The following is a 26,417-nucleotide window of genomic DNA, read 5'->3' as shown; positions in this document are numbered from 1 at the left end:
CTTCCCGACTCTCTCACAGTGGTACGGTACTTCTTTTGCGCTGCCAGAGAAACAGTTTGACGCTGCAAAAAAGCCCTTCTCATTCGTTAAAAAAAACACTCGGGAAACGGCAGGAACCGTTGCGGCTCTCACCGAGTTGATCCAGAACTACCTTTCCTCTTGTTCCACATGCTTCTCTCTCGCCCAAGCCTCCCATTTTCTTTCTCGCCTACGCAGCCACGCTCCGACACCGGGAACCGAACCGTTTTCACTCCCAGCCTCAAAATTCACGGTTGAGGCGGCCGCTCGCCGCGTGCCCCCCTATACCGCGCGTAGAAGATGGGCAACGTCGCTTCGCTCCTGCCTTCGGTCTTCCTTTGTTCTTTTCACCGCTCCGTCCAAGTTTCTTGGCCTCCACCTGATTTGTTACTTTCCCGCGACGATCGTATTTCCTGCGCGCTCAAGTCGAACCGCGCCGCCTGCCGGCAACGGCTTGCTCAGCTGTCTCCCTGCAGATTAACACACATCTCGCTGGCGGCTCTACTACTTCGCCTACGCCAGAGCGATGACAGACCCCTTGCCAATCGTCTTTTGACCACAATCCACGGAGGATTCCACAGAGTTACAACCCTGCGCGACCGTCCTCGCGAGGAGCACTCCGGCAGACACGGCCGCTTCGCGACTCGAGGAAATCTGAGACGGCTCCACTTGCTGCTTCCAGCTGCAGGACGCCCCACGCACTCAGGTGTGCCGATCTCGACTTCACGAATCGAGAAGACGCCCTGTGGCCGCCCCTCTTCGACTGTCTGCTGACTGTCCGACGCCCGTCACCTCGGATTCAAGATCGTGTCCCCTCTCTGTCAGCCTCCACAGCCGAAGCATTCCTTCTCCGTGTTCTTCGCGTTCTGCACACTCGCTCCCCGTGTGTCACAGGGCCCTGGGCGCTCCCGCAGCTGGACCCGTTGGACAGCCGCCAGGTGTCCCGCTGTTAGGTCCAGCGCCCCCGACGACTCCGGGAGGAAGAATCCCCTGAAGACCCGCCCCGTGACGCTGAAGAGGCAGCAGAGACCGGGGCACTGGCGAGGGAAGCGCTCCGGGTTGAAGCGCGGCGTCCTCGTCTGTTCCAAAGCCATCTGGGCCACAGTCTCTGTCGGCCTCTGGCCGCCACTGCAGAGACGGATGGAGGCCGAGCATTCCTCGCGGATCTTCCTGCGACCCATGTCCTCTGCCTGACGCGCCTCCACTTCCTCGGACACTCACCCCTTCTCCACTTCCCCACGCATGCGCAGCCTGTTGACTGAAGAGGGACGGGGGTCCGGACAGTTCAGGCTGTGGCCGCCACGGGTGATGCAGAGGCGGACTGCTTTGGTCTCCACTTTCAGCGGGCGAGACCCAACACCGAGGGGGCGGGAGAGACGGCGCGCCCCGGGGACGCGCCTGCTGCATTTGCAGGGGCGGAAGCACAACTGCTGGTCCACTCCCCGAGGAGACGCCTGTCTCCCCGGCCAAGCCCGATTGGCTGCCTTCGGACAGCGACCTCTCGCCTCGCCCGGAACTCGGTCCCGTCGCTCCGCTCAGGCCTGCATGCGCTTGCGAGGCAGGCACAGAGCCCTGCCACTCCGCGGGCAAGGCGAGGTGTTCGTTGCCTCGCCCGACGGCCATATGCTCACGTTCCTCCACCTGCTGTTTACTCGCCACCAGCAGAAGCTGACGCCATCGCGTCACACAGTCCTGCGCGCGGCGAAGAAGATCTTCTTTCATCAGCGCATCTCCCGCCGCGCTCCTGCCGCCATGGGCGTTGCCTCCCTGGTTCACGTTGTTCTCCCACAAGAGCCGCACGCGGCTCGAGAGCTCCTGCACGATGGCAATTGCGTCAATCAATTCGCACCTGTACAGGAAACGCAGGAGAGCCCCACAAAGCAGAAAAAAAGTGACGGCGCAGCCTCTTTGCAGGCAAATCTTTCGGGCAGACACACGCGCCCATCTGAAGAAGACTGACGGACCCTCCAGAAAGATCCACACCGCGCGGCTTTTTCAGCACCTAAACAACCCCTCAAACTTTTTTTGACATGCCCAGTGTTCCTGCGCATGCGCAGATCCAGAGCCTTTCTCAAGGAGCGCCTTTTTCCTATCTGGAAGCACATACACCGCCCCCTGGACAACCCCCCGCGCAGGTTTCCCGTCACTCTTGCCACAGATACACTTGACACAGCGTTGGACACAACCCGAGTTGAGGAAAACGCCTCGTTCTTCCCCGTTGTGGCTCCTCACTTGATTTCCACTTCTGAGAGACCTGGTCCCTCGACCCCGCGGCAGCCGGCGTCTCTGCCGTGTCCCACGACTTCTGAGGAGTGCGAGCCCGAGCCGTGCGACTGCAGGAGCTTCTCTCTGCTGCTTCCACACCGCCTCAGCAGGAAGTCTTCCTCCGCGGGATTGCCGTCTTCGCCAAGCCCGCGGTCGCCGGCGCCACCGAGTCTTGAGTTTCGCTGAAGCAAAGGCAGCATCGCCGCTGCAAGCGAGCTAGCTGCCTCGCCCGCGTCGAAAGGCACCCCGCGCGCGGCTGCATCCGCCAGCGGGCCCGCCGGCCTTCCGTGCTGTCCCAGAGCGTGGGGACCGACGCCGAAAAGGTCTCCCGCGTTGTCATCCGACGCCGCGTTTCCTCCAGAAGCGAGCAGAAAGGGAGATCTCTCACTGGCCTCGCCTCCTCCCTGGCCCGCGTTGCGGCCATTTTCTTCCACTCCGCCGAGACCGCGCGGACCCGGCCCCACAAAACGTTCCAAGCTCGCGGCTTCCGCCTCTGCTTGCTGGCGCCTCATCTTGAGTTGCATTTCTTCCAGCTCGGCGACGGTCATGACTTTGCTGCACAGACCGTGTCGAGACCCCGCGAGCGCCGGCGCCAACGGGACTGAATCCACCGCCGACCCACGCTCGCCCATCGCGCCTCCGGAGCCTGCCGCGTTCCGGCCTCCGGCACTGCAGAGAAGAGCCGCCAGGGCTGGCGGGTGGGTGAGCGACGAACTGCCGCGTCCTCGAAGCGAGTCGCACGCGCGACTGGCCGAGTTAGAAGAGCCTGGGCCCGAGAGAGGACTTCCAAAAACCGAGTCTGCGAGCAGCTGGTCTCGGCTGCCGCTGCTTTCCCGCAGAAACGCCTCATTTGTGAAGCCCGTGCCAATGAGGGGAGGCAGAAACGTGGGGTACTCCCCATCTCGCTCGTGAGGCAGGAGCCCGAGCGCAGAGGCGGTCTCCAAAGAGCCGAAGCCGCCGAGCTTCGGCGAAGATCCGTGGTGTCGCTCGTCCCCAGAGGCTCGGCGATGCGCAGCGCCCTCCGGCAAACCGCCGCCCTGGCGTCCGATGCTGCTGCTTCTCCGCTCTCTTGCTCGATCCGCCAGAGACGGGAAACCGACAAATGCACGCTCGCGTGCGAGGTCAACCTCGTTGGGCCCTGTCCCGGCCCCCGAGGTCCCCGGGCCCAAGAAGGCCTCCGCAGACAGGCGCGAGGAGCCCGCCGCGGGGAGATATCCGCGTCTGCTGTCCTGTTCCTTTCGAAGGAGCGAGGCCCCAGCCAGTCGGAAGTCTGCCGCGGTCAAAGGCGGTGGTCGCCAACTCGCGCTGCCGTCTTCGTTCAGGCTTTGCCCAGTCCTCTCCACAGAGACGTTGCGAGTCTCAATATGCCGCGCGACAGCAAGACTGAACTCTTGAAGAAGAAGACACGGGAGAAACGCTCGTGCAGTGCTGCCGTCTGGTCCCTTGGCACGGGGGGACGCGTCTCGCTGCCTGCCAGGGCCTCTCGACATTGTAAGCGGCGCAATCTGGCGAATAAACGCATCAACGGCAGGATTGGCAGTGATGAAAAACATGAGGTCGGATGTGTCGCGGTCCGGGTCCGCATGCAGAGACACTTCCTCAAGATGCGCTTTCCAGAGAAGGGCGTAGTCGATCGTTTTCAGCGTGTGGACAGAAAGGTTCGCATCCCGCTGCCCCACCGCGACTTCCTCGGACGTCAGGCACGCAAAATCGTTGCCTTCTTCTCGGTCGTCGTCTTCCAACAGAAACTCCATATTCTCACTCTCCCGGTTGTTTCCCTTGCGGCTGTTTGCATGTTTGCCTTTGCCGTCCCCCCGGTCGGAGTTCCGGCCTCCCGAAACGTTTCGTCCGTCTTCTCTCCGCCCGTCGCTGGTTTGGCGACTTTGATCTTCCGGCCGCGCCCACGCAGGCGCCGGCTGAGGTTGCTGCACGCAGCCGACGTATTCTACGAGACAGAAGTCCGTCGCGAGGGTGTGAAGCTGCTCCAGGGCGTCGATTCCCCGTCGCCCGCGCGGCTCGCCGAGCGACAAGTTCTCAGAGGACCCGAGAAAACTCCCTCGCGACAAACCCAAGAGCTCCTGTTGGACGGCGTCCACGACCAGCAACAGCGTCAGGTCGCTCTCGGGAGCATCCGCGAAGAGCCCTTCCGACCGCGTCAACGGGTTGCGAGTTCGGCCCGACGAAGGCGAGACCGAACTGCGTCCTCGGTGAACAATGAGTTGCTCTTTGCAGAGCATCTTCAGGGAGTTGAACGACAAAAAGAGAGAACTTCCCGACTCCGACTTCTCGTTTTCCTTCCGATCTGCCATCTGCAGCACTGCAGACGCATCCAAAAAAATGTACAGCGGCAAGCAACGCCCCACTTCCGCCTTGTCAATTTCGACTCCGGCCGACGGAGAAGTTCGCCCTGCGGCGTCTCCCGCCGCAGTCTTGTCTCCCAACGCCGTCGGTTCCTCTCTACCTCCATTCCTCTTCTCGCCTCCCGCTTGCGTCGATCCCCGCAGATCTCGGCGATCGCGGGATCCGACCTTCTCGCCACTGCGTCTCTCTTCTGCGGCCCCGTCCCTTCCGCCACACGCCCCCGACTGGGCGTCTGCCCGGTCTCGCTCTCGGGCCTCGTCTCCTCTCCCGCCCCCAGCTGCAGGGCGTTGCCGTCCAGACGCCTCCCCTGCGTCCTTTCCATCTGCCTGGTCGCCTCCGGCAGCGCCTTTGGCAGACCCCGTCCCTGAGGCTCCAGCTCTCGCGTCGGTGCCTCCGCTGCTGCTGCGCGCGCGGCCCCGCGCCTGCTGGCTCTGTTTCTTTCCGCCGCTGCTCCCGCGCCGACTGGGCTGTTGCGAGGCGCCTCCGGCGGGTTGGCCGGCACTGTTTGCGGCGGCAGACGCAGTGCCCGGGCCCGCGCCGAAGGATCGCCTTCTCCCTTGGGCAGTCGCGGTCTCCGCACCGGGCGGGCGAGAGAGGGCTGCAGAATTTGGATGGGCGCCGATGAGGGCGGGAAGCGCGCCAGGCGCTGTGGATCCGCCTTGTCTCCTCGAGCCTGCCTCAGAGAGATTGCTGACGATCGCGGTGCCGAGCGAAGACACCGTGGAGGAACTCGCCGTGGGGGTTGCCGCCGCGACTCCGCTGCTTTGGTGCGTGATCATGTACACATGGAGGATCGGAGCACAGGTGGAAGTCGCTCGGCAGCATCGCGCAGGCGTGCAGTGGAAGTAGGCGCCGGAGCTGTCTGCGACGGCGGCAGACAGCGCGTTCGCGCCGCCAGCTCCTGCTCGGCCCCCGCCGGAAGAGAGAGGCAATTTTTCTGCGAAGCACGCGAACGAGAGAGGGGCGTTACTGGAAGACGCGGCGCCGGGGACGGGAGACGGCAGCGACCGCTTGCCTTTGAGGTTTGCGGACCACTGCTTCAGCAGGCCCAGAGGGTCGTGGATGTTGTTGTACTCGAGTCGCAGCCAGAGGGGGACGAGGGAGCGGCGGACTTGATCGTAGCGAGGATAGAGGTGCCGGCCTTTGTCGTCCATCACGGCGGCCACGGCCTCCAGCAGGCAGAGACAACCCTTGGCTGTGATGTCGCAGTGGGACAGATGGAGCTCTTCCAAAGCTGGCGGCGGAGCAGTCGGTTTCCCCGCCCGCGCCGCGGGGGGGTTACCGACGCTTTTGCTCGTCCGAAGAGAGGCAGACGAAGACGCGAAAGCCCCGGAAGCGGCGGACGAGGACGAGGCAGGCAGCGGAGAAGCAGGCTGGATGAAGGCGGCGAGGACCCGCGCGCCTGCATCCCCGAGACGATTTTTGTAGAGTTTCAGCTTCGCGAGTCGAAAGGAAGAAGGGTGGGCTTGGAAGAAACCCAAAAGGTGAGACAAACCGTCGGCAGTTATGAAGTTCTCAGACACATCGAGACAGCAGGTGAACAGGAACGGCGACAGCGGCTCCACGGCGCCGTCTTCCGCGCCGCCTCTCTCCGCCCCGTCATTCTCGCCTCGCTCACCCTTTGAAAGGCCCGTCGCGGGCTTCGCGCCCGACACCGCCGGCGCCGAGGAAGAGACATTCGGGCCTGCGCCCGCTGCGCCGCCAGGCAGGAGAGGCGCGCTGCGGCCCACGGGGGGAAACTGCCTGAGTTGCTGCTGAAGCGAGGCGGAAAGCCACTGGACGAAGTCGCGGATGTCCGAGTCTCGCAGACCCTTGCGCTGGAGACTCACGTGCATGAAGACATGCTGCTGAGAGGCCCCCAGAGACAACCGGTTTCTGCTCCCGTCGCTTGCCACCGAGCTCGTCCCGTTCAGGCTGCTGCGATCGAACCGAAGCGCCGAGCTGAACCGACTGTGGCGTCCAAAAAGGACCGACGGAGTCGGAAGAGGACAGTGGGGATTTGCAGACATTGACGAGTCGAGAGGGAAGACGCAGAGAGAGAGAGAGAGGAGAGGAACCCGCGCGGGCCGGAAAACTGGGCGGAGTCAATCCCGAAATGACTCACGAAAAGGATCTACTCGCCAGAGCGCACATAATCAGGACGGGAAAAGACGAATGCGGAGGTCTCAGACGAGGCGAAAACGATGCGTTTCAAAGAGCGACGACGCGGAAAGGGTGAAGAGGAGCACGAGACAGCTGAACAACGAAGAAGAGACGAAAACGAGAGCGTCCACGCGCGGGAAAAAGCCCGCAGAATATGCCCGCCAGAACTTGCTCCGCAGCGCGGAAGACACCCGGAGAAGTCGCGATGTGCACCACGAACCGAAAATCGAGCCTGCGCCAAAAAACACACACGTCTCTGTGTTCGCGCACGACGCAAGGACAGGTTGAATGCCTCTACACAAAAACCAGGAGCGACGAGTCGAAGACGAGGCGAGCGAGAGAGCTCTGGAGGATGGTTGACGCTCTGGTGCCGCAGAGGAAGCGAAAGACGACTGAAGCGAAGCGCTTGGAAAGTTGGGAAATGCTCGGCAGCAGCAAAGGCATACGAAACAGCAGAAACGGGAGAGTGAGGCCGGAGGCGCAGACCGCTCTCCACCAACCATCTGGGAGAGACGGAAGACAATAAAAAAAAGGGCCGAAATGCCAGCGGACACAACGCCGTTAAAACGAGGCGGCATTCGGAAGGGCGATCATATCCGCGCGTTGCCTTCGAGTCTACTGGAGAATGTGCGGCTGAGAGTCGAACGACGCGAACACGCCGCTTTAGGCTAAAAGGGACGGGGCAGCGGCAGGGCAGACGAAAAGACGGACGACGTTTGGCCAGGGTTGTTTCGTTTTGCTGTGTAGAGACACGGAGAAGACCGCAGTTCTTTTCCGAGAAGCCGCTGCCAGGACACAGACTGAGAGAGCCTCTCGCCCGCCCCCGTGCAGGCCCCGGCAAATGGTGCCGCGCAGCCTGAGTTCCCGTCTCGACTGTGCAGAGAGCAAAAAGTCGGAGAAAATGGAAATTCAAACGGTCACGCGCATGTTTCGGCGGAGCACGATTCTTTTTGCGGTATACCGAACCGACGAAGCTTTGCTTTGCTACAGAGGCTGGTGACCCGTGTCGTCAAAAAACGCGCCAATCCGTCTCCAGTCAAACGGAGAGAATATCCCAGCCGCTTCATCAGAAACAGACGAATTTTGACAGATTTTAAGCACACAGACAAAAACACGCGCGGGATTCTGCGAGCGACCGGGCCTCGTCCACGAGAGAAGTCGCAAATATTGCCGTGCGTTTGCACCCAGAGAAAGCTACGCGCTGTACCTGGTGAAACGTGCGGGCTTTGAAACACGGAAACGCAGTCAGTGCAAGAAAAAATGGAGTTGGGTAACGAGGCGAGGAGCCAGCACGAATCTGGAACAGGCTTGGCTTCGTTTGAAAAGGCCGCAAGGCTCTCGTCCACGCGGCCGAGCGCCTGTGAAAGCAAGTAAAGGAAACAGAAAAAGACTATGGACTCGGAAAGGAGAGCAAAGAGAGAGGCGTCAAAGTCAGGAGAGTGGCCATGGGCCAGACGAAAGCAGAAAAAACGGAACAGGAGGCAATCACTGTGGAACAAAAGAGAACAAACACCCCCCCGGTTTTCCCTTCTCCACCGTCCTCTCCCTCCTTCCTCTTCCTGGCAGTAGTAGGATACCTTTTCCTTCGCGCGGCAGCAAAGAAGCGAGAACGGTCGTCTTCTCGCATGTGCCGCTCGCTCTGTCTCCTCTCTGCCGTGCTTTGATTTCTGCGCATCGACTCGGGAAACACAAATGGATGAGGGCGATTCCCTTGGCATTACACTTTTCCTGCCAACTTGAACCTCGCATACGAAAGAGACGCTCAAGCAGGCCCGAAGACGGCCTCTATTTATGCCCCTCGGCGATTGCATAAAGAGAGTGGCGAAGGCACAGTTACGTGGGCGGTGCCCGGCGCACGCGCAATGCACAAGAGTAAAACAATTAGCAACACACGCAATGTTTGTTTGCCGGCTGCCGTTCCTTACCGAAGCAAAAGAAGGCTTCGCACACACACCGCTTGGGAGTTTGAGGGTTTTGCTTCACAGGAACCCTTTTGTAAGACTCAGTTCCAAAACACTGTCAATACTTGTCTTCAACTATATGCCGACGGTCTATACCGAGCTGGGTCTTGTTGGAAACAGGCGGTTTTGCGGGGGGACGGGGGACACCAGCTGGGAAAGACAGTCTTGAAGTTTGAGTAAAAAACTGTTCCTATGCAGCCTTGCAGAGATGTGTAACCAGGTGTGGCTTCGCTTCGAAAGACCGCGGTGGATCCCGGGATACAGTCGCCGCGAAAACCTGGAGGAAATGGATACTTGTGGGCCGAGACAAAACACGGGGCTACAAGAACATATCCAGTGCTACACGCGAAATTACACATTTGGACAAATTGTACGGTCGGCTTACAGGAACAAACCCGCCCATTCACGGACACTGGAGCTTCTCCAACCCCTGACTGGCTCATATGACAACTGTCTAGCGCTGATCAGGTGCTCGTGTGGCCGCTACCACAGTAGGGCCCGTCGTCTCTGAAAAGGCGACCAGTTTCATGGCTATACGCGGAGATTTCCTCCGCGGAGGCAGATGGCCACGCGAGTGCCCCACCCCCTTAATTCAAGGCAAACGAGCGAGTATAAACCGCGACAAAACAAGCTGCTCCAATCAACTTTTCTCGTGTCCAAGCACACCTGAGGCCGCCGTTTATATATCTCATTGAATGCCTGAGTTCAGGACAAATCGTCAGTCACACTTGTCTTAACATGAGCGTGATTGACCCCGTTACCCCCCTCTCCCTCGTGTCCCCTCCTCACGCAATAGCAAATCAGCTGGTATGGTCCCGTATTGATGTTGTCGAAGCGCAGCAGAAGCGAGAAATCGTCTTCCCGTTGATGACGTTGTCGTTTGACTTCTCGTTCGGAAACAGAAGTGGATCAGATTCATCTGGCAGGGGTCTCAGTCGTCCGCCACCTCTATCGTCTCAAATGCTCCACAGTCTTTCCCTGGTGGATTGCAACCAGTTATCCCTTTCTTTGTAAAGCAGTCTTAGCATCATTGTCAGTCTACACAACAGCTTTCCATGCTCCGTCTATGTGGCAGAGCGTTGTCGATGGTCCTTGCCGGCCCCAGCACGGATGCTCTGGTCATCAAAATAGTGTCGGACGCCTCGCGTGCATGCACTATTTCTTGTACATCACGGGAAAACTTCATCTCAATAGATATAGCTCTGTTCGCGGAATGTAAGTAGCTTCAACATCTTCCTCTGCTCGACCCGCAATGATCCAAAAGTTGGTCCTCAGAAAGGCTTCTGGCCTTTTTGACAGGGAAACATGCATTCTTCGATTCCGCCCAACGGTATAGTCATTGTTACACACACCATTGGTCGAAGTCAAAATTCATTATTTCTTGGGTCGCCGAGGGAAACTTGCTGATGGACGCAATACGGCTGTAGCTCGTGTGTCGTTGCTGGCACCGAGAGAAGTCGTGAGACGGTCTTAACACCGTATCCTTTCGTCTGGAACACTTGTTGGGTCAACGTGAGCCCATAATGCTGCGTAGAAATATCGGAAGCGACTGAACGGCCTGGAGTCACCAATTGGGAGCAGTCTGAATGTGTGCAGCATGCGTTTGTGTGAACACATCGAATCGTGCAGACGTGCCACTTCAGGGTCAGCGCGAGGACAGGTTTGATTTGTTAGCACACTCACAGGTAATTTTTAAAGTGGTAGGGATAGGCGTGGCGCTGCACTTCTCCAGGCTGCCATGTGTGGCGCTTCCATCAACAGACGCTGGATAGGACCGCTTTTGTGGTATTCCGTAGAGGGGGGCCACACGGTGTGCAACGCTGCCTGTGCCTACAAGCATAGTTTTCGTGCTCGCAGTTACGGTACGGCAGCAGCGAAAGTACTGCTCTAACACTTGGCGGAGCACACCAGTTCCACAGGTTCAAGTGACTGAGACTTGACGGCCTGAGAAGACTTCAGAAGTTTGACACTGAGAGCCGTACTGTTTTCCGTTGTACGGAACCGGCGTCAGTCTTTGCTCGCTCGCCCTCTTAATCCGTCTTAACTCGTTTTTGTGTCATTTATGCTCCCAGTGGGGTTGGGGGTGACTCAGAGGTCTGACGCACATTTCATGCGGCAATGGCCGTCTTCCTTACCGCTCCTCGTTCACCATATTTCATTTTACTCTTGCTCAGCAGGTGAAAATCACGAACGGATGGCACACCATGGAACGCGTTCAGAAATATCGCATGAGTAGTGTATCGGACGGTTCGACGTGGAAGGGGAGGCCAACTTGAAACAACTCGTCGGGCTTGACGCACCTTCCAAATACTCTGATGTGGGGAAGGTGGTCTGGCGCCCGGCGACACCACATTGCGTGAACATTCTGATGAGCCACAAACGTATACAGTTGCCACATACCTTCGCGAAATGAGAAGGAGTCTCGCGACGAGCACAGGCAACAACACCCGCATTTCTCTCAACGTTCAGGCAGCGAAATCTGTACAGCGCTGAAAGATTAATTCATTCAGTCCTTCCTGTATCATATCTATCAGATCCTAGGATCGTAAGGAGAAACATCTGCAGAACTCTGTGTCCCTTGCTCTCTGGAGCCAATACTCTAGCAGTGGCATTCTTATCCCCTTGCACGGAGAGTTTCCCCTCTCTGCGCCGCGGTCCCACTATGAGTCATCGTTCCACTGCCCTATATTAAAAAAATTTTCACCAGTAACTGGAGATGCTGGGCTTCAACTCCACATCTAAACCGATTGAGAGCCCAGTATGCCCACGAGCCGGGCGCCGCCTCTCGTGCCCTTCCTTGTGGAGTACAGGATACGTTTTAATGTTAACTTACCACAGACCGCGTGGGAGCGAATGTAATCTAATATGTAACTCCGTTCACGGAAATCAAAAGAGCTTCCACGCTATCTGTAGTGCCTTTTGGAGTGGAGCCCTCAAATGAAGAGCAAAACAGAAACCGGCCACCATCCGCCTTGTGGGCGTGAATGAAGAGCGTACCTAGCGTGCTGCACCAGGAAACTCTGTTTTTGGGGGCCTAACGAGAACTCGCGTGTCTCTTTTCCAGCAACTGTCTAAGAAGACTTATCGTGTCCCGTGGCGTTTGCCTCGTTATAAAAGCAGACTTCGAGGCACTATGAGACGCTGATGGCGTCAGCACAGCCCGTCCTTCCGCCTGGATACCACAAATCAGGATCGAGTTGAAAGAAAACAAAGTGCTTTCAATCATTGAAAACTTCACGCCAGAGTTGAGATCAACTCTCGGTCCAACAAAACCCTCGGGAGACATGCAGATTGGCCAAGCACCGCGAAGAAACAAACGGGAGACCCAAAGACGTGCATCCTCTTCTACCTGTGAAAAAACACATCTACGTATTTATTTGTACGGATCCCTATGTACCCTTGCGTATCCAGCAAAAACCCAAACCGCGCACAGCACGCTGCACTGAGAAAACCACGTACTCTTTGCTCCGTTGCAGCCAGCACGCTTCGTTACCGAGGCAGCTGCCTCTCTGCAGAGAGCCGACCCTTCACGAGTCGAATGCGTTGCGTGAGGATTTCTTTTGTTCTGAGTGGGGAAGAGACAAACTTCACTTTGCGGGACTATGCGGACCCGGACCCTGTTCCCTGACTGCTGCTCACTCCTCTCAATACTCGCACATCCTCGTGGTTCGAAAACTACATATCCATGAGCATCATTGCTTGCACCCAGAGGCCAGCGTCTGTCGCCTTGCCTTCGTGGTCTGTTCTCTCCCCGCACCTGCTTTTGCCTTGTCCCCTTTCTCTGTCGATCCCTGCAGGTCCCACTGGCCTTTCAGATCGCCCCGCAGTCCTCGGGACTGTTCGCGTCGCTTGCTGACGAGGCACGCGTCGGGCTTCGGCGGAGTCGGAGTCTCCCTCAGAGAGAGATTGCTGCGGTGAGACAGCGACGGATTCACTCGCCCCCCGCGTGCTCCGCCTCTCTCTGGACTTCGCCGAGGGTTCACCTCGCGTGGCGCTCAGGCGAGTCGCACCCCCACGAGCGTTCTTCGGCACCCAACACACACAAAAGCCTACAGGCTGTGTCAGAGCTGCTCGGACAAGGCGCTTCTTTTGCTGACCTGCCTTCCCTGACCGCCCAGGGTCGAGGCGCAGAACCTCCAACAAAACTTGCCGCCGACAACGCGGGCAGTCCTTGGCGATACGTCTCACAACGGAAACAGTTTCATGGCTCCTTTCTCCGAATGGCTGGTCAGAAAGTCCACCTGTCCGTGAAAGATTTTCGTCGCGGAGAAGTCCCCACTCTGACGCCCGCGTCGTACTGGGTGCCTGCACTGCCCAAGAGTCTGTCTGGGCAACACCCGACCTCGGGAACACTCCCTCGGAATGCAACGGCCCAGCCCCCGTACATCTTTCGCAGGGAGATATCTCAACGGAATGCCCGAGAGGCGTGGGACAAGACAGATGCGCGCAACTGGGAGATGAAACTTGTCTGGCCCCGCGGTTCCCGCTAACTCGTGTCCGACTACTCGTCCGCGTGCTGGTGCTGTCGCCCGTCCCTCGTCTCATGCCTTTCTCCCAACAAATACCACCTAGCCAATCTGGCCTTCCCGCCTCAACAGTTGATCTAGGGCTGCGTGCCGTTCCCTGGATTTCAAACTGCTCTCGGCGGTGTGCCGCGTTTGTCCGACCCGTCGGTTCCGCAGAGGGCTCGCACGAGAACGAGGGGTGCTTCGCGTCTGCCTGCACAGAATGGGCGCCTCGAGCCTCCCCCCCGGATTTCTCTCTCGAAAACGGGGTCAAGGTGAAGGCGTGAGAAGCCGGTCTAGTCGAAAGCACCGATCCCTTCCACGCTCTCTCCTCTTCGCCAACTCCCGGTCCCTCCCCGCGGCTCTCCAGAGACCTGGAAGCGTCTGCTGCAAAACCCTGTGCGTTCGCATGGCAGGATTCTGAAGCCGCGTCGACGCTGTCTCCTTGCGTCGTCCGCCTCTTGCCCAGAAACGAAAAAAGTGTCCGCAAAAGGCCCGGACGCCCCTCACGCGCGAGGGACGAAAACAACTGAAACCTCCCCGCAGGGCGGCTGCCTGAAGTCGTCTCCTTGGCAGCGTCTGCCCCGTCTCGCTCCGCCGGTTGCCCGCCTGCTGCATTGTGGCTGCCACGACCAGAGGACACGTCCTGCGCATCTGTCTCCAAGCGGAAGTTTCCCCCTTCTGTGTTCGCTGCAGCGCAGTGCCCAGCCTGTCCACGCCCTGCTTCCCCAGTCTGCCTGGTCCCCCTGATGAGCCGGGCGGGGGACGACGTCCGCCTTCCTTCCCAAGCAGATCGACGGAGACCCTCGGTGCTGCTTCCGTCCACGGCAGAGGCATGCACGCGCGGAGACACTTCAGCTCTCTGCAGCTGCCGTCGATTCGGGTTGGCGCCCCACGCGCAGTCGCCACTCCTGGAAGAAAAGGGACGGAAAGGCCGCGGAAAACAGCACTCCCGACTCTTCTCGTCCTCTTCGGAGACGTTTCGCAAACTTGAAGGCTCCGCGGAAACTGCCCGATCCGCATGCTGGCCAAACCGGAGTGAAACGCCCACCCTCGGAGAGGTGGACGGTTGGAAAGGTGGACCAGCATCAACGGATCGCGCGTCGTCTCCAAAAAAAGACACGGGAGACAGGGACTTCGCCGAAGAAATTCGGAAGCGTGAGTGCACCGGAGACGTGGCGAGCAGAAAATCGGATTGAGAAACGGAAAGCCCCACAGACCCCGTGTGTGACGGCAGGTGGAGCCGCCCACCGACGCCTGGCTTTGCGTCGCTGCAGAAAAGCGGTGACGTTCCGCGGTGTAAAGACAGGTGAAATGGCGGGAGAACATCACTAAAGGACCGTCCTTGCGCGCCTGCCGCTCCCGCATGACGAGACGCGTGCTGGGGCGTTCCCTGTCTCTCACTCCCATTCTTCCCAACCGAGCAGGCGGCTCGATCTGCACGGTCCACGCCACCCACCGTGTCGCTTTCTTCGGACCGCATTCGCAAAGAGATAAAACCCTGCATCCCCGGCGAGAAACCAGGTGTATGTACACCGCTCTGATTTGCACCGCAGGTCGCACGGCTCGACAGCGTCGGCGGAGAGATCGGAGCAGAGTCTCTTGGAGAGGCCCTTGGCGTCAAAGTTCCGTTCGTTCTCCACAAGCGTGGCGGCGTTACGTACGACTCCAAGGACGCCTGCCGATGAGAATCGCGACCAGGAAGCGACGCGTGAGACGGCAGACTCGCGGAAACGCAGCGTGAAGAGTCCCTGCGGTCGCGAAAGGACGATGCCCGCGAAGAAACACGCAACTCGAGTCCTTCGAGGGACTCCAGGCACGGAGTCGAAGACGCAGACGGCTGGGGAGAGGGCGACGAATTCGCCACGCCTAGACTGAGACTCGAAGCCACAGGAGAGACTCCGCTGGAAAGAGATCCCCGGTGCTTCGTGCCGGGTCCCTCGCTGCGCCACAGACCGCCGCCGATCGCACACGCACTCTCATCGGACACGGCATAAACCGGCCTACGTTCGCTGATCTCTTGCTGGCGTAGCGCATCTGCCCGCAACGCGTTCTCCGCCGCGACTTGCTCCAGTTTCTGGTGGAGCAACTCACATTCGGTTCGGGCCTCTCGTGAAGCTGCACTCAAGAGACGCCGAATCTCTTCCTGTATGAACGCCCCTGTAGCACAGAGCGGGTCTTGCTCAGTTCCCCGGGGAACGGACGGCGCGACCGCCGAGACATCTCTTGCTGGGGACAACGAGCCGCCCCCTTCGTCGCTCAAACCTCGGACGGCCCCCACAGAGCGCCGCGGATCGGAAGAGGAAGACGGAGCGATGGCCGACGCTGGCCGGGAGACTGAGCAAGAGCGAGAAGACGAGGACGTCCTCTCCCCCTCATCCGTCCTCCTAGGTCCCGAAGAAGGCAAGCACGAACAACGGGATGGCACAGGCAGAGAAGACGGAAACTTGGAGGGAAGACACGGTGCGGCAGACGAATACGCAGACGAACCATCTGACGAGGCCTGGCAAGGCGACCCGACTCGACTTCTATCTATCAAGGAAGAAGAAATACCGCCCCTCGGGAGACTGGCGACGTTCTCGCTGTCGCTCTCTCCAACTCTGCCCGCGGCCTCCCGGCTCGGCTCTGCCAATGCGTCGAGGCCCCGTGGAGACGCTGTGCTTCGTGCCGCGAGGGAACGCGAGCGGCGACCGGACTTGTTCGTGTCTACCGAGGTTCCAGCGTCTGCAGACACACTTCTTCGCCGCGGTTCTGCCCATGGACACGCCTGGACACAGGACGCTCCACTCGGAGTCGCGAGGCCTCCGCTTTCTGTCCCTCCCGGTCGACTCTCCGAACTGTGTGTTTCTGCCTCCGTCACGGGCTCCCCCGGAGGCAGAGGAGAGCAGTCGGGCGAGACTTGAAGCTGCAGGGAACCGCCTGAGGACGGCAAGGAGACGGGAGGCTTCGTGGCGTTAGAGCCATCGTCTTCGCTCGGAACAGAGGAGGCAGGAAGAGTAACCCGCGTCGGGAGGGCGCGCTGGACCGAAGGAGATCGCCCATTTGCGCCACTGGCTGCGGGAGGGACGTGTTCCGAGGAAGCCGTCCACTCGTCCCGAGGGCCAAAGGGGGGCGCACTCGAGTCCAGCGGTGATTCATCCGGCGCGAGAGAACTGTCCCGACGGCCTTTGCGCGTTCTTCCTCTGGGGTGACGAGAGGCTTCCCAGACGCGACTCGCTTTGCCACGTTTCGAGGCATCCGATCCGCTTCGAGAGAGAGAAGGATTCGCGACCGGTGAGGGCAGATGGTGCGCGAACTGCTGCGTCGTGACGCCTGTCGAACTCCGCCTTTTTCTCCTTCGACGCTCCTTTGTCGGACGCGCTTCTCCATCTGGGGAGTCCTGGAAGTTCGCATCGGGGCTCACAGCGGCTCTGAGAGCCACGAGCGTGGCGACGGAAGCGAAACACGGAGGCGGTAAGGGCGACGAGGGCGACTGGTCCCTGGGGCAAAGGAACAACGTTCTCGCCGCTTCCGCCGCGTTTCGAGGAACGACATCTCTGGTGCAGCGTGGACTCCCCAGACATGCGGGGACGTCTCTCCTCGCCTGTCTCGTATCCGACCCTGTCCCCCTCAACTGTCTCCGCTGGGGACCCTCGAGAGCTCCAGGGTTGATGTCCCACCTCCGGTCGTGATTCATCTTCTCCGTGGCATTGCAGTTCCCCGACGGGCCCGAAGCGGCCTTGGCCGCAAAGGGCGTCAGAAGCAGAAAAGAAACACACACGCGGGGAGAGAGACGCGTGCCTGTCTCCGAAATTGACTTCCACACGGAGATACACAGGTCTAGACAGGGCCGCGCGCGGGCGCTGGACCTCCGACCTCTCTGTGTCAAGGCCTTCCCGGACCGTTCAAGAAGCCTGGGGACGGAAAGCCTCCTCCGGCGGGAAAGAAAAGACCCTCCAAAACCGTGTTCTTTGCCAGGCGATCAAACCGTCACACGGTGTCCCCCGAGACGGTCGCGGTGCGGCGGTGTGTGTACGCGGTGCGTTCGCGCCGAAGGCACGGCCCAAGAAAAGAGGCGAGGCCTCTGGGCCAGTAGAGGCGAAAAAAGAAGCGACGCGGGCCCAGAAAAAACACATTCGTGGAACGGAAAGGACGCAAAAGACTTTACGTGAATCCTCTCCAGAGCGAGTGTCCGTTTTTTGAGGACGCGTTGTGCCTGTTCGTTTCCCAGACCAGAACGCCAGTTCCCCCACTTTTCAAGAAAGACTCACAAAGGTTCACAGCCACGCGCTCCCCCAGCCTACCGGTGCGACCTCAGAGAAGGAGAGTCTGCCGCAGCAAAGTCTTCTCGTGCCTGCGGCCCCGCCAGAGTCGGTCTGTCTCTCTCGGACGCAGAGTGGGCGAGAGCGAGCAGAAGAAATGTCTCTCCAGCGCGGATTGTAGGCCCTCTGGATTGGAGACGGGACCAGCGCGTCGGGATCTTTGGGGAACGGGTGACGGGGCAGTGCCGGAAGACAAAACGCCTCATGGTTCGCCAGGGATCGCAGGAACAGAGACAGAGGCGCGCGAAAGCGGCATTCGGCGGCCCAGCGCAGAAGAAAATGCCCGAGAGGCGCCTCTGCAGTGCCTACTGCACAGACGCGGAGCCGGCGAAGCTTCTCTCAAAAAACACGCGGAAGAGCGGTTCGACGACGAAGAGGCGACAAAACGAGAAAACAGACGAATTACAAGTGCTGGTGCCTTTCCAAATAACTACGCCTTTTCGCGGGCAAGAGGGCTGAGGAGGATGTCACGAGCAGGAAGGCTTTCCGTTTCGACAAAAGTACCATCGGGAAAAACCTGGTAGACCGACCAGTGAGCCGCCGGAAGTGTGGACGACAAAAAAAAACTCCTTTGGAAAGTCGAGTCTTAAGGGGCTTTTTCTGCGAAGAAGAACCCATATCTGTGGTGAAAAGCGGGCTGAAGAGCTTGCTGAAAAGTAGAAATCCTAGCGAACACCGTCCGCGGACCTACGAGACTCTCACTGGGGGCTCGCCTTTTGCTTTAGACAGAAGAGTTTTCTGAGCGGAAGGGAGGCTTTTTCGACAGACACAGGGAAAGGAACGTCTGAAAACTGGAGAAACTGGAAACTCCCGAGGTTCTTCCAGTTGCAGAGAGGAAACGCCATTGGACGAGCGCAAAGAACCCGTCGCTGCTACTGAGAGCTAGATAAGACAGGGAATTTCGGGAACCCGTGGGGAGGGCGAAAATTTGCGGAATAGGAAGAACCCTGGTTGAAGACCCTTTTGCTTGCAAAGCTGCAGAGCGTTTGCTGTTGTCTGAGAAAGAATCCTGCCGACTTTTCCCGAACCCGAACCCGTGGCGTGGAAAAACGCGTACGGCGAGCGGGGAAGTCCGCGTAGAAAAAATCACAAACCGCGAGGGCCGTTGAGCCCGGCAGACTGAAAAACCATTCCCAAACACGGCAAGACGGCGCCCCTCCTCTGCATTTTGGGAGTCCCTCCTCTCTGAAATATCGCGTTCTTCCTTCTCAAACGTTCTCCTCATTTGAACACTTTTCACCAAGTAGGGTGTATATACGTCTCGAGCGTCTAGCTCACAAAGACCATCTGAAATTTTGACTCTCTGCGCGATGCGGGGGGGGGGGGGGGGGGGGTGGGGGGGTTGGTTTGGGCGGCGGAGATTGTAAGGCCACGAACAAATACCTTTTTGCCGAGAGAGGAGAATGAAGCACAGACAAGTGAGGAAGAGGGAACCCGATACAGTCTGCAAAACACTAACGCTCCGAACCGCATTTGAGGAAGGACCGCGTCACAATCTAGAACCGAGTCTGATTGGTACAACTAGATTTTCCATATTATTCCTTCAGTCACACCTCTTATACACGGCAGGTTTAGACTGTCACTTAATGGGGGGCCCGTGGCGGGCCCCGTGAAATCTCTGCCGAACAGCTTTGGACCAGTTTCACTGACGTGTGCAGTCTTGGTGCGCGCCGCCTCGCGTTCCGGATTGGGCGTCCCTCGGCAGCCCTGCTGTTTAACGAGACTTGAGTCTCAGCCACACCACGCGTGCTCAAATCTCACGGAAGAAAGCGTGTGTATGACGCAAGGCACAGAACCCAGCAGCCTGAGAAGCTGCTGAACACCCCATTCTCGTCCTAAGGAAGGATGGCGAAGGACACAGCCACCGTTGTTGGCTTCTCATGAACAAGGGCCCTTTGCAACTAAGAAGTGCAGCGCATACACGATCTTAGGTTTCAAATGCTGGAAACGACACAGCAGCTTTGAGTTCCCTGACTCGACGTCCCTGCTTGTGTGACATTCTGTGTCTTCTCCCGCCCTCCGTTCTTTCTCCTGCTTCTGTAGATGTGGAGCTTTTGTTCCGCTCCCACACTTCTTGAAGCTGTTCCGTAGTCGCGAGTATTTCTTCGCTTGCTGTGAAGATCTCCCTCTCCGAAAGAGGAGAGCACTTCTGTGACACTGACTTGTCTTTCTATGCACACAATGGGGCACGTCGATTGTGCATTCTTCATGCGTCTTTTTTCTGCCTCTTCGCGGCCCTGTTGGCTGTGGTTCTACGTCTGTTTCTCTAGCAGTCGACACTACGCAAAGAATGCACACGCTTCAAAACGATCTGGCGTTTTCCGGTGAAAACCACTCTTCGTACAACTCAGCATCCCAAACACGCTCACGGAGCTGTGAGGGGCCGCGGGCTTTTTGTCTGCTCCCGCCGAACAAGTTGGGGATATAGACAGGCTTTCTCGAGCTTTTTGGGAAATCTAACACAGTACCACACGACGGCGAGTTCCCTGAGAAAACGGGGAAGGATTAAAAAGGTCAAGTGACAGTATATCAAACGTGAGCTATCCGCTCTCCAGTTTTGATGTCCCAGGTGCCTGTTCCCTCGCGCCCACATCCTCGCCAGAATTCACGACCCTGGCCTCTCCAACGCCGCGCTGTCGAATCCACGCCCGAACCAGACCTGTGGCGTTTCGGAAAGAAAGTGGCTTAACGAGAGCCATGAGCGTGAAAAGTACTTTTGTGAGAGATGCCAACAGAGATTCGTCCATCTAGCTTTGAAAGGGGAAACCTACAACTAGAGAGAGAAACAACCGCTCGCCGGAATGCCCTTTTTCCTCAATCTCACCCCGGCACATCTCGCACCTGCGACACCACACGGCCGCTCCCGCGTATTTTCCAAAACCAAAAGAGAGCCCAACCAGCTGTGTAGACACCTGAGTTTTCACTGTCCTCACCTCAGGAAAAGTTCCCTCTTGCTCTCGAGTCGAGACACACAAGAGGAATTGTGCGTTTTGCTTTGGTGAGGGCGGCACGCGGAATCCCTAGTCTTTTCCGTTCGCGACTTTCGCCTTCTTCGGCCTTGGCAGGTCAAGACTGACGAATCCTCCTCTACTTCGAAACGGACCCTCCCCTGACTGGCTGCGACGCCTCCCGCACGCACCTGCATCGGATCTTCTCCCTCGATCCTTGCTTCCTTTGTGGCGGTTTCCTCTCGTGCCTGCTCGCCACGACTTCCAGTCCAAGACCCGCGGAGGTCTGATGAGCAGCGCCTTCTTCCCCCCTCCCTTTTCCCGCCTTTCCTGAGAAACGAAGAGCCACGCGGCGCCTTCAAACAGCAGCAGGCTGCCAGAAAGATAGTATGCCGCCCGCGACTGAGCGGAGAAAATCAGAGAGAAAATGACAAGGCAACGATGCATTTCAGAGCAAAGAAAACAGTGCAGGGATGCCTCGGAAATAGCATGCAGATACGCGTGCAGATTCGCTGTCATACACACCCGCAAAAGAGCTCCTTCGTGCATAAAGAAGAGTGGAGATCAACGCAAAGATGGACGCATTCGCGTTGTAAAGAGGCATGCATGGACACCTATGAAACACAAACCACAGGTTCTCTCCCTTGCACGGAGCCAGACGGAAACCGGTACGAGCCTTGGGGACTTTCCCCTGGAAAGACCCTCCGAAGCACCAGAAGCGATCGATATCAGAATGGCGGAAAAGCCGAGACAGCGTTCGTTTCGCCCACGAGATCCACAGCCACGAGGCGCCCCTTTCCTACAGAGGCTGCTTTTCACTTCGCGGTCAACTGCTGCGCGTCATTTCCAGGCTATTCGAAAACTAGTCAACTCTGCCGTCTCGCACAGAAGCGCGCCGTGGAGGAATTTGATTCCTCCACTTTGCTTCCCCAGATGTTTCTGTGTTTCCTCTCGATTTCGCCCTGCGGCCTGTCTTACCTGTGACCATGAGCGCATGGACTCTGCTGAAGAGGACAAAGTCGAAGGCCGGAGGAGTCTCCCCACACTTCTTTCCTGGTCGTTCCCTGGGGGTTTCGCTTCTCACTCGCGCGACGAGCAAAGGATCCGGCCCTTTCTTTTTTTCGCCTGGCCTTCCGGAAGAAGCCGGCGCGCTCCCGTCTACGGGGCTCTGGATTGCTTTCCAAACACAAATCGCGTCTTCGCCTGCCGTCGGATTCCCCCACAAAACGAACTTCCCATCTGGCGTGTATGCAGGTGGACAGGGCCGGGAAGAGAGCGAGGAGCGCGCCGAGAGAGGAGAGGAGGGGAGAAACGGCATGGAAGGAGAGGAAGATTGAGGAGGATTATACTCGTGAATCTGCGCAGAAGCAAGCTCAAATCACAGGAAACGCGCCTTCCAGAAAAGTCCAACCAGCTTATCCTCAACAAGAACCCGCGAGGCGATGACGACAGACCAGTCCACCCTTTAACAGCGACCGGCCTAACAGGATGGAGCGAGAATTAAAGCAACCGATAAGAGGATGCGGGGGCTGTCTCCGCATCTTTAGATACACAGACATGCGAGCACACAGTCAAATGCAGAGATAGAGTTGCGCGTGCTTATACCCGTCTTTTGAACTCCACGACTGCAGAACTGCATGCACACGCAAAGACATCGACAAGTCTGAACACGATGCCGCGTAGCCCCCCCCCCCCCCCGCATTCTAAAGCCTGTGTGTCGTAAACCCACTTTCTTGCCATCAAACGCGTCGATGAGAAGCACCTGGGCACGGTTGCTGCATACAAGAAGCGTCTTTTCGTCTGGGCCGAAGGCGAGAGACTGAGCAAGAGAACAGGGAGGCAAGACACAAGTAAAGGCTTGAAATTGCGTGGCCAGTGCGCACCCGATGAACGCACAACGCCCCTTGTTCGTGCGGAGCACCTCTCCTAAGTTTCTTTCAACGCGCAGACTGTCTCTTGCCACGATCGAAGCTGTGAGGGTCTCCACACCCGCGCGCGAGCGACGCTCCGCATTCGCCTTCTCGGGAGACGCTGCTAGGCAAGGATCTTCAAAGTCCTCCGCCAGTTTTCCAGATCCAGAAACAGGCAAGAAGGCCAAACGTGGGGCAGAAACTCACAGTGATGTGCGAGCCTGGGGCGAGGAAAGGAGAGAGGTCGAAGCTGCTGAACTGACCGGCCTGAAGGGAGAACGCGACAGGCGGAAGTGGTCATGCAAAGACCCAAAAACGCGCAAAAAAGCCTGGAGCCAGAGGACGAACCACGACACGCAAACATGTCACGAATCCTTGAAGGCCCACAACAGGGAGACTGTTTGGAGCACCTTTAGTCGACTCGGATACACGGACTCTGTCTACTTCCTGCTCTCTGCATCGATCGAAATTGAGGGCGCGAGAAAGCGGAACTGTCCTCCGACGACTTGGCTCGAAATCAGGAAAAGCAATCGGTTCCGGTCCCCCTCTGCTGGCTTCGTAACGCGAGAGAAGATCAACCGCCCTACCGGTTCCTTGTCGATGGCGTCGTCGTCGCATCCAAAGAGATGAATTTTCCTGTTTCCTAAAGAGCAGGCGTAGACGAGACCCTCGCAGTCGAAAGCGGAGACGGGGTAAGACGAGGAGCCCCGGACATGGCCCTGAAGAGACACCGTTAGAGGGCGCAGCGGATTCGGCCCCGATTGACGCAAACCCCACAACCAAAAGGCTGACGTCGCTCTCCTCTAACTGTTGCCTGTCGCTTGAGCGGAAAATGCAAGGAGTCGCTTGAGAGAAAGGCGTCTCTCTGCGTCAGGAGACGCGCGTGAAGCACGTCGGGACTTGAACGGCTCGACGCGGTCCCCGAGAGTGAAGCTGCAAAGGAAGCCTCGTGCGCCTTCCTCAACCGTCTGTGTTCACTTTTTCCTTGCGTGCGTGCAAGTCTAGCGACTCACCAGAGCTTGAGCTCTGTCGAGGTGGAAGAGCAGCACAGTTCCGTCGAGACAGGAGGCGAGAAACAGATCGCCGGTTGGGTGTACGTCCACGCCCGTGTGGGGGACGACTCTGAAACGGCAACCAGAAACCCGCAAACACGACCTGAACTCTGTCACTTCACACTCGCGTCCGACGGGACATCTGTTCTACAGGTTGACACAGTCTGCTTTAGACTGAACGAGAGCCGTCGCCTCGCTCGTGGGCTGGTAGAGTCACCGCAGCGGCCGTGAGAGAACTGCACTTTCTGCCAGCAACTTTTGTTTCCCGAGCTGGGAGGCCGCGCGGCACTCCTTGGCGCCTCCGCAACGAGTTGTCCTGCGTTTTGGAGCCGGCGGTTGCTCAGGGCGATTTTCATGAGGCGCAGAAAGGAAGGACTGCGCTCGGAACTCGCGGACTTACGCAGCGGGGAGAGAGTAGTGCGTGGGAAGGACGTTGTCGTCCAGCGACCACAGCACGACAGCAGCTGCACCATACGACAGAAACAACGGAGAGGGCGTGCACACAGAGAAAAGAGAAAAGATGTGCCCGTCGAGAGACTTTGAAGGCACGCCTGAGAAACGCGCGTGCGCTCCTCTCACCTTGTGTGGAGTGAGAGAGGAACGGTCACACATCGAGAAGAGTGGCCGACGTTTTGGCGCGTCGAGCATCGTGTCTCCGCACAAGAAACGAAGATAACATTCAGACACGACTTGCTGGGTACGCGGGATCACCGGTCTCTGTATTCCGTGCACGCGAGAGAAGGACTCCCAGACCGTCACTGAGGGAAAAAACGGTCCGCCGAGTCAGCTTGCTGTTTCCCGGGGTGACTCATGAACGGCACAGTCTGTCCCTTGCTGACTGATGCGCTGCCACAGAGAGACGGCGGGAAAGCCCGTCAGCGCAAGACGGCACGATGTGTCCCTCGAAACGCCCAGGGGAGGCAGCGGGGGAAGGGGCGACAGGGGCCTCGCGCCAAGTCGCGTTTTCCGCAAAACTTCACGTACGCCGGCTATCGCTGCAAGCGACGAGACATTTTCGCGCGCCGCCTTGAACGAAACGGACAGCGTCGATGTTTCGCCACGTCGTTTCGCGAATCTGCGTCAAGCTGGGAAGAGAGGAAGCGTGAGAAAGCGGAAGAGTCGGAGCAAAGAATCATGTGGACCCTGGGAACGAAGGGCGTTTCGCCCGCATCTAGACACAAGGATTCGATCGCCCCCTGCTTCCCTCCGCTGTAGATACACTCCGTTCCGCTCCCTGGGAGCGGAACTTGGTAGGCGCAACCCAGACGGGAAGAGACACATGTTTCAGCCTCTGACTGGTCTTTTAGACACGGTGACGCCCAGTCGAAGAGGTTTCCCAGCAAGACTCTCTGTCGTAATCAGGCCCGGATCAAAACGCGTCTACGACAGAGCGATAAAGAACACGAAGGGACACAAAGACGGGAGAAAGGACGTAGAGACGCGGAGGGGAAACGGATTGTCACCGCGTAGAACACTCAACCCCGAGCCGGAGGTTTCCCTTCGCGCAAATATCCCACAACAAAACAGAGATTCCTGCGCGTCAGCACAGCTTCGCCCCCCCCCCCCCCCCCCCAACACAGAAGAACGCAGACGCACGCGCCGCCTCCTGTGTGCATCCCCTCTGCACTTCACCCAGGCAGTCAATCTTCTTTCGCGCCCCGCAGGCAACGGAGTTTGCTCTCGCCAAAGCCTGGCGTGGCCGAGGGAAGCCTGTCTATACACGGTTCGCCGACACAGAGGGAGCCGGTTTATCTCATCTCGTATAAAGGCGTACCTTCCCGTGTGGGCGCTGAAGAAGAGCAGCTTCGCACAGCGCTCGTCGCTCCGTCCTTCTCGCGGGTTTCCGACATTTGCCGCGCCTGTGGAGGGAGGCCAGCGCGCGTCTCCCTTCGCGCTGGGGCACAACGCGAGCACAACGGTCGTGCCATCCTGGGACCAGTCTGCGCTTGTGACTTGCCAGAGGCTCCGCGGCTGCGTTTGTGCGTCCTCGCCCCCTTCGCAGGTCCGCCCACAGTCGATCACCTGCGTCACCCTGAGGCTGGGTGGGGTAAAGGCAAGCACGCGCGAACGGCAAACTTCCTGACCGCGCGCACGGGAGAAGGAAGTCGGCGGATTTGAGCGGGACGCGGCTCTTGCCTGGTGGCTGCAGCGAAGGCAAAGTGGCCTTCGAGGGCTGTCAAAAAGGCAGATTCCCGCGAACTGCTGCAGAGACGCTCGGGCACAACCCCGGATTGAGAAAGGAGGGGCGATACACTGGGACGGAAGAAAAGGCAGACGAACGAGAGAGAGGGGGGAGAGAGGGTGCCAAGGAACAGAAGAGCGAGTACAAGAGCTGTCGATGCGAAAGGGACACAGCTCTCGTTCACACAACACTCGAGCGACAAAAAAAACGGAAACGTACCTTCTTATGAGCTTCTCCGTCAGCCTGACCTTGCACGTTCCAGCAGCCTCCGGCCCTGCTGTCATTGTGTTTCCTGTTTGGAGATCTAGGCAACCCCTGTCGGCCGACGTCTCTCGTCGTCTTCCTCCGACTTCTCTCGAGTTCTCGACGCAAGTCACGACAGCCAGCGAGGGGAGGCTACGGAAGACCCGGAAACGGCCCTCAAGCCGTAACCCCTCTGCGGAGGAGTTCCGGAAAGAGATGGATGGCGTCGCAGGGATTCGCTCTCAGCCGTGTAGGTAGCACACCACCAAACGAATTTCTGAGCAGAATGGAACAGATCTCAGGCCGCAAAACGCAAGCAAGATTCCCCCTGCGCCCCCCTTTTGAGCCGGTCTTGTGTTTTTTGAGGGGATCCCTTGCTCTCCTGGACGGCCCTTCGCGCTGCATAGCCCTGTTTTCAGCGAATTCGAGAGGGAGGAAGTCGGAAGGCCGGCATCAAAAGACTGAGGAGTGACAAGAGGGGGGTGGAGTGCTACGTTCTTCAAAAACGTGGATTTCTGGTCGAACTCGA

General features: G+C 58.5%; 3 protein-coding genes across 3 annotated transcripts; all 3 read right to left on the bottom strand.

The window, feature by feature from the left end:
- Nucleotides 1–906: 906 nt before the first annotated feature.
- On the bottom strand, nucleotides 907–6,653 carry NCLIV_056660 (conserved hypothetical protein; the record flags this gene model as incomplete). Its single annotated transcript, XM_003885221.1, has 2 exons — nucleotides 907–1,867; nucleotides 2,251–6,653. The coding sequence occupies 2 exons, from the start codon at nucleotides 6,651–6,653 to the stop codon at nucleotides 907–909; spliced, it is 5,364 nt and encodes a 1,787-aa protein (XP_003885270.1).
- A 5,769-nt stretch (nucleotides 6,654–12,422) lies between these two features.
- NCLIV_056650 (conserved hypothetical protein) lies at nucleotides 12,423–16,928 on the bottom strand (the record flags this gene model as incomplete). Its single annotated transcript, XM_003885220.1, has 1 exon — nucleotides 12,423–16,928. The coding sequence occupies one exon, from the start codon at nucleotides 16,926–16,928 to the stop codon at nucleotides 12,423–12,425; it is 4,506 nt and encodes a 1,501-aa protein (XP_003885269.1).
- A 3,645-nt stretch (nucleotides 16,929–20,573) lies between these two features.
- NCLIV_056640 (putative WD-40 repeat-containing protein) lies at nucleotides 20,574–25,929 on the bottom strand (the record flags this gene model as incomplete). The annotated part of the gene is made up of 9 exons (XM_003885219.1): nucleotides 20,574–20,903; nucleotides 22,231–22,320; nucleotides 22,619–22,678; nucleotides 22,999–23,130; nucleotides 23,425–23,533; nucleotides 23,864–23,927; nucleotides 24,448–24,548; nucleotides 25,238–25,501; nucleotides 25,865–25,929. The coding sequence occupies 9 exons, from the start codon at nucleotides 25,927–25,929 to the stop codon at nucleotides 20,574–20,576; spliced, it is 1,215 nt and encodes a 404-aa protein (XP_003885268.1).
- Between the last annotated feature and the right edge of the window lie 488 nt (nucleotides 25,930–26,417).

Source organism: Neospora caninum, chromosome XI, assembly GCF_000208865.1.
Source record: "Neospora caninum Liverpool complete genome, chromosome XI".
NCBI classification, from domain to species: Eukaryota; Apicomplexa; class Conoidasida; order Eucoccidiorida; family Sarcocystidae; genus Neospora; species Neospora caninum.
Note: the sequence above shows the minus strand (reverse complement) of the source record. Positions and strands in the feature narration are given on the sequence as shown.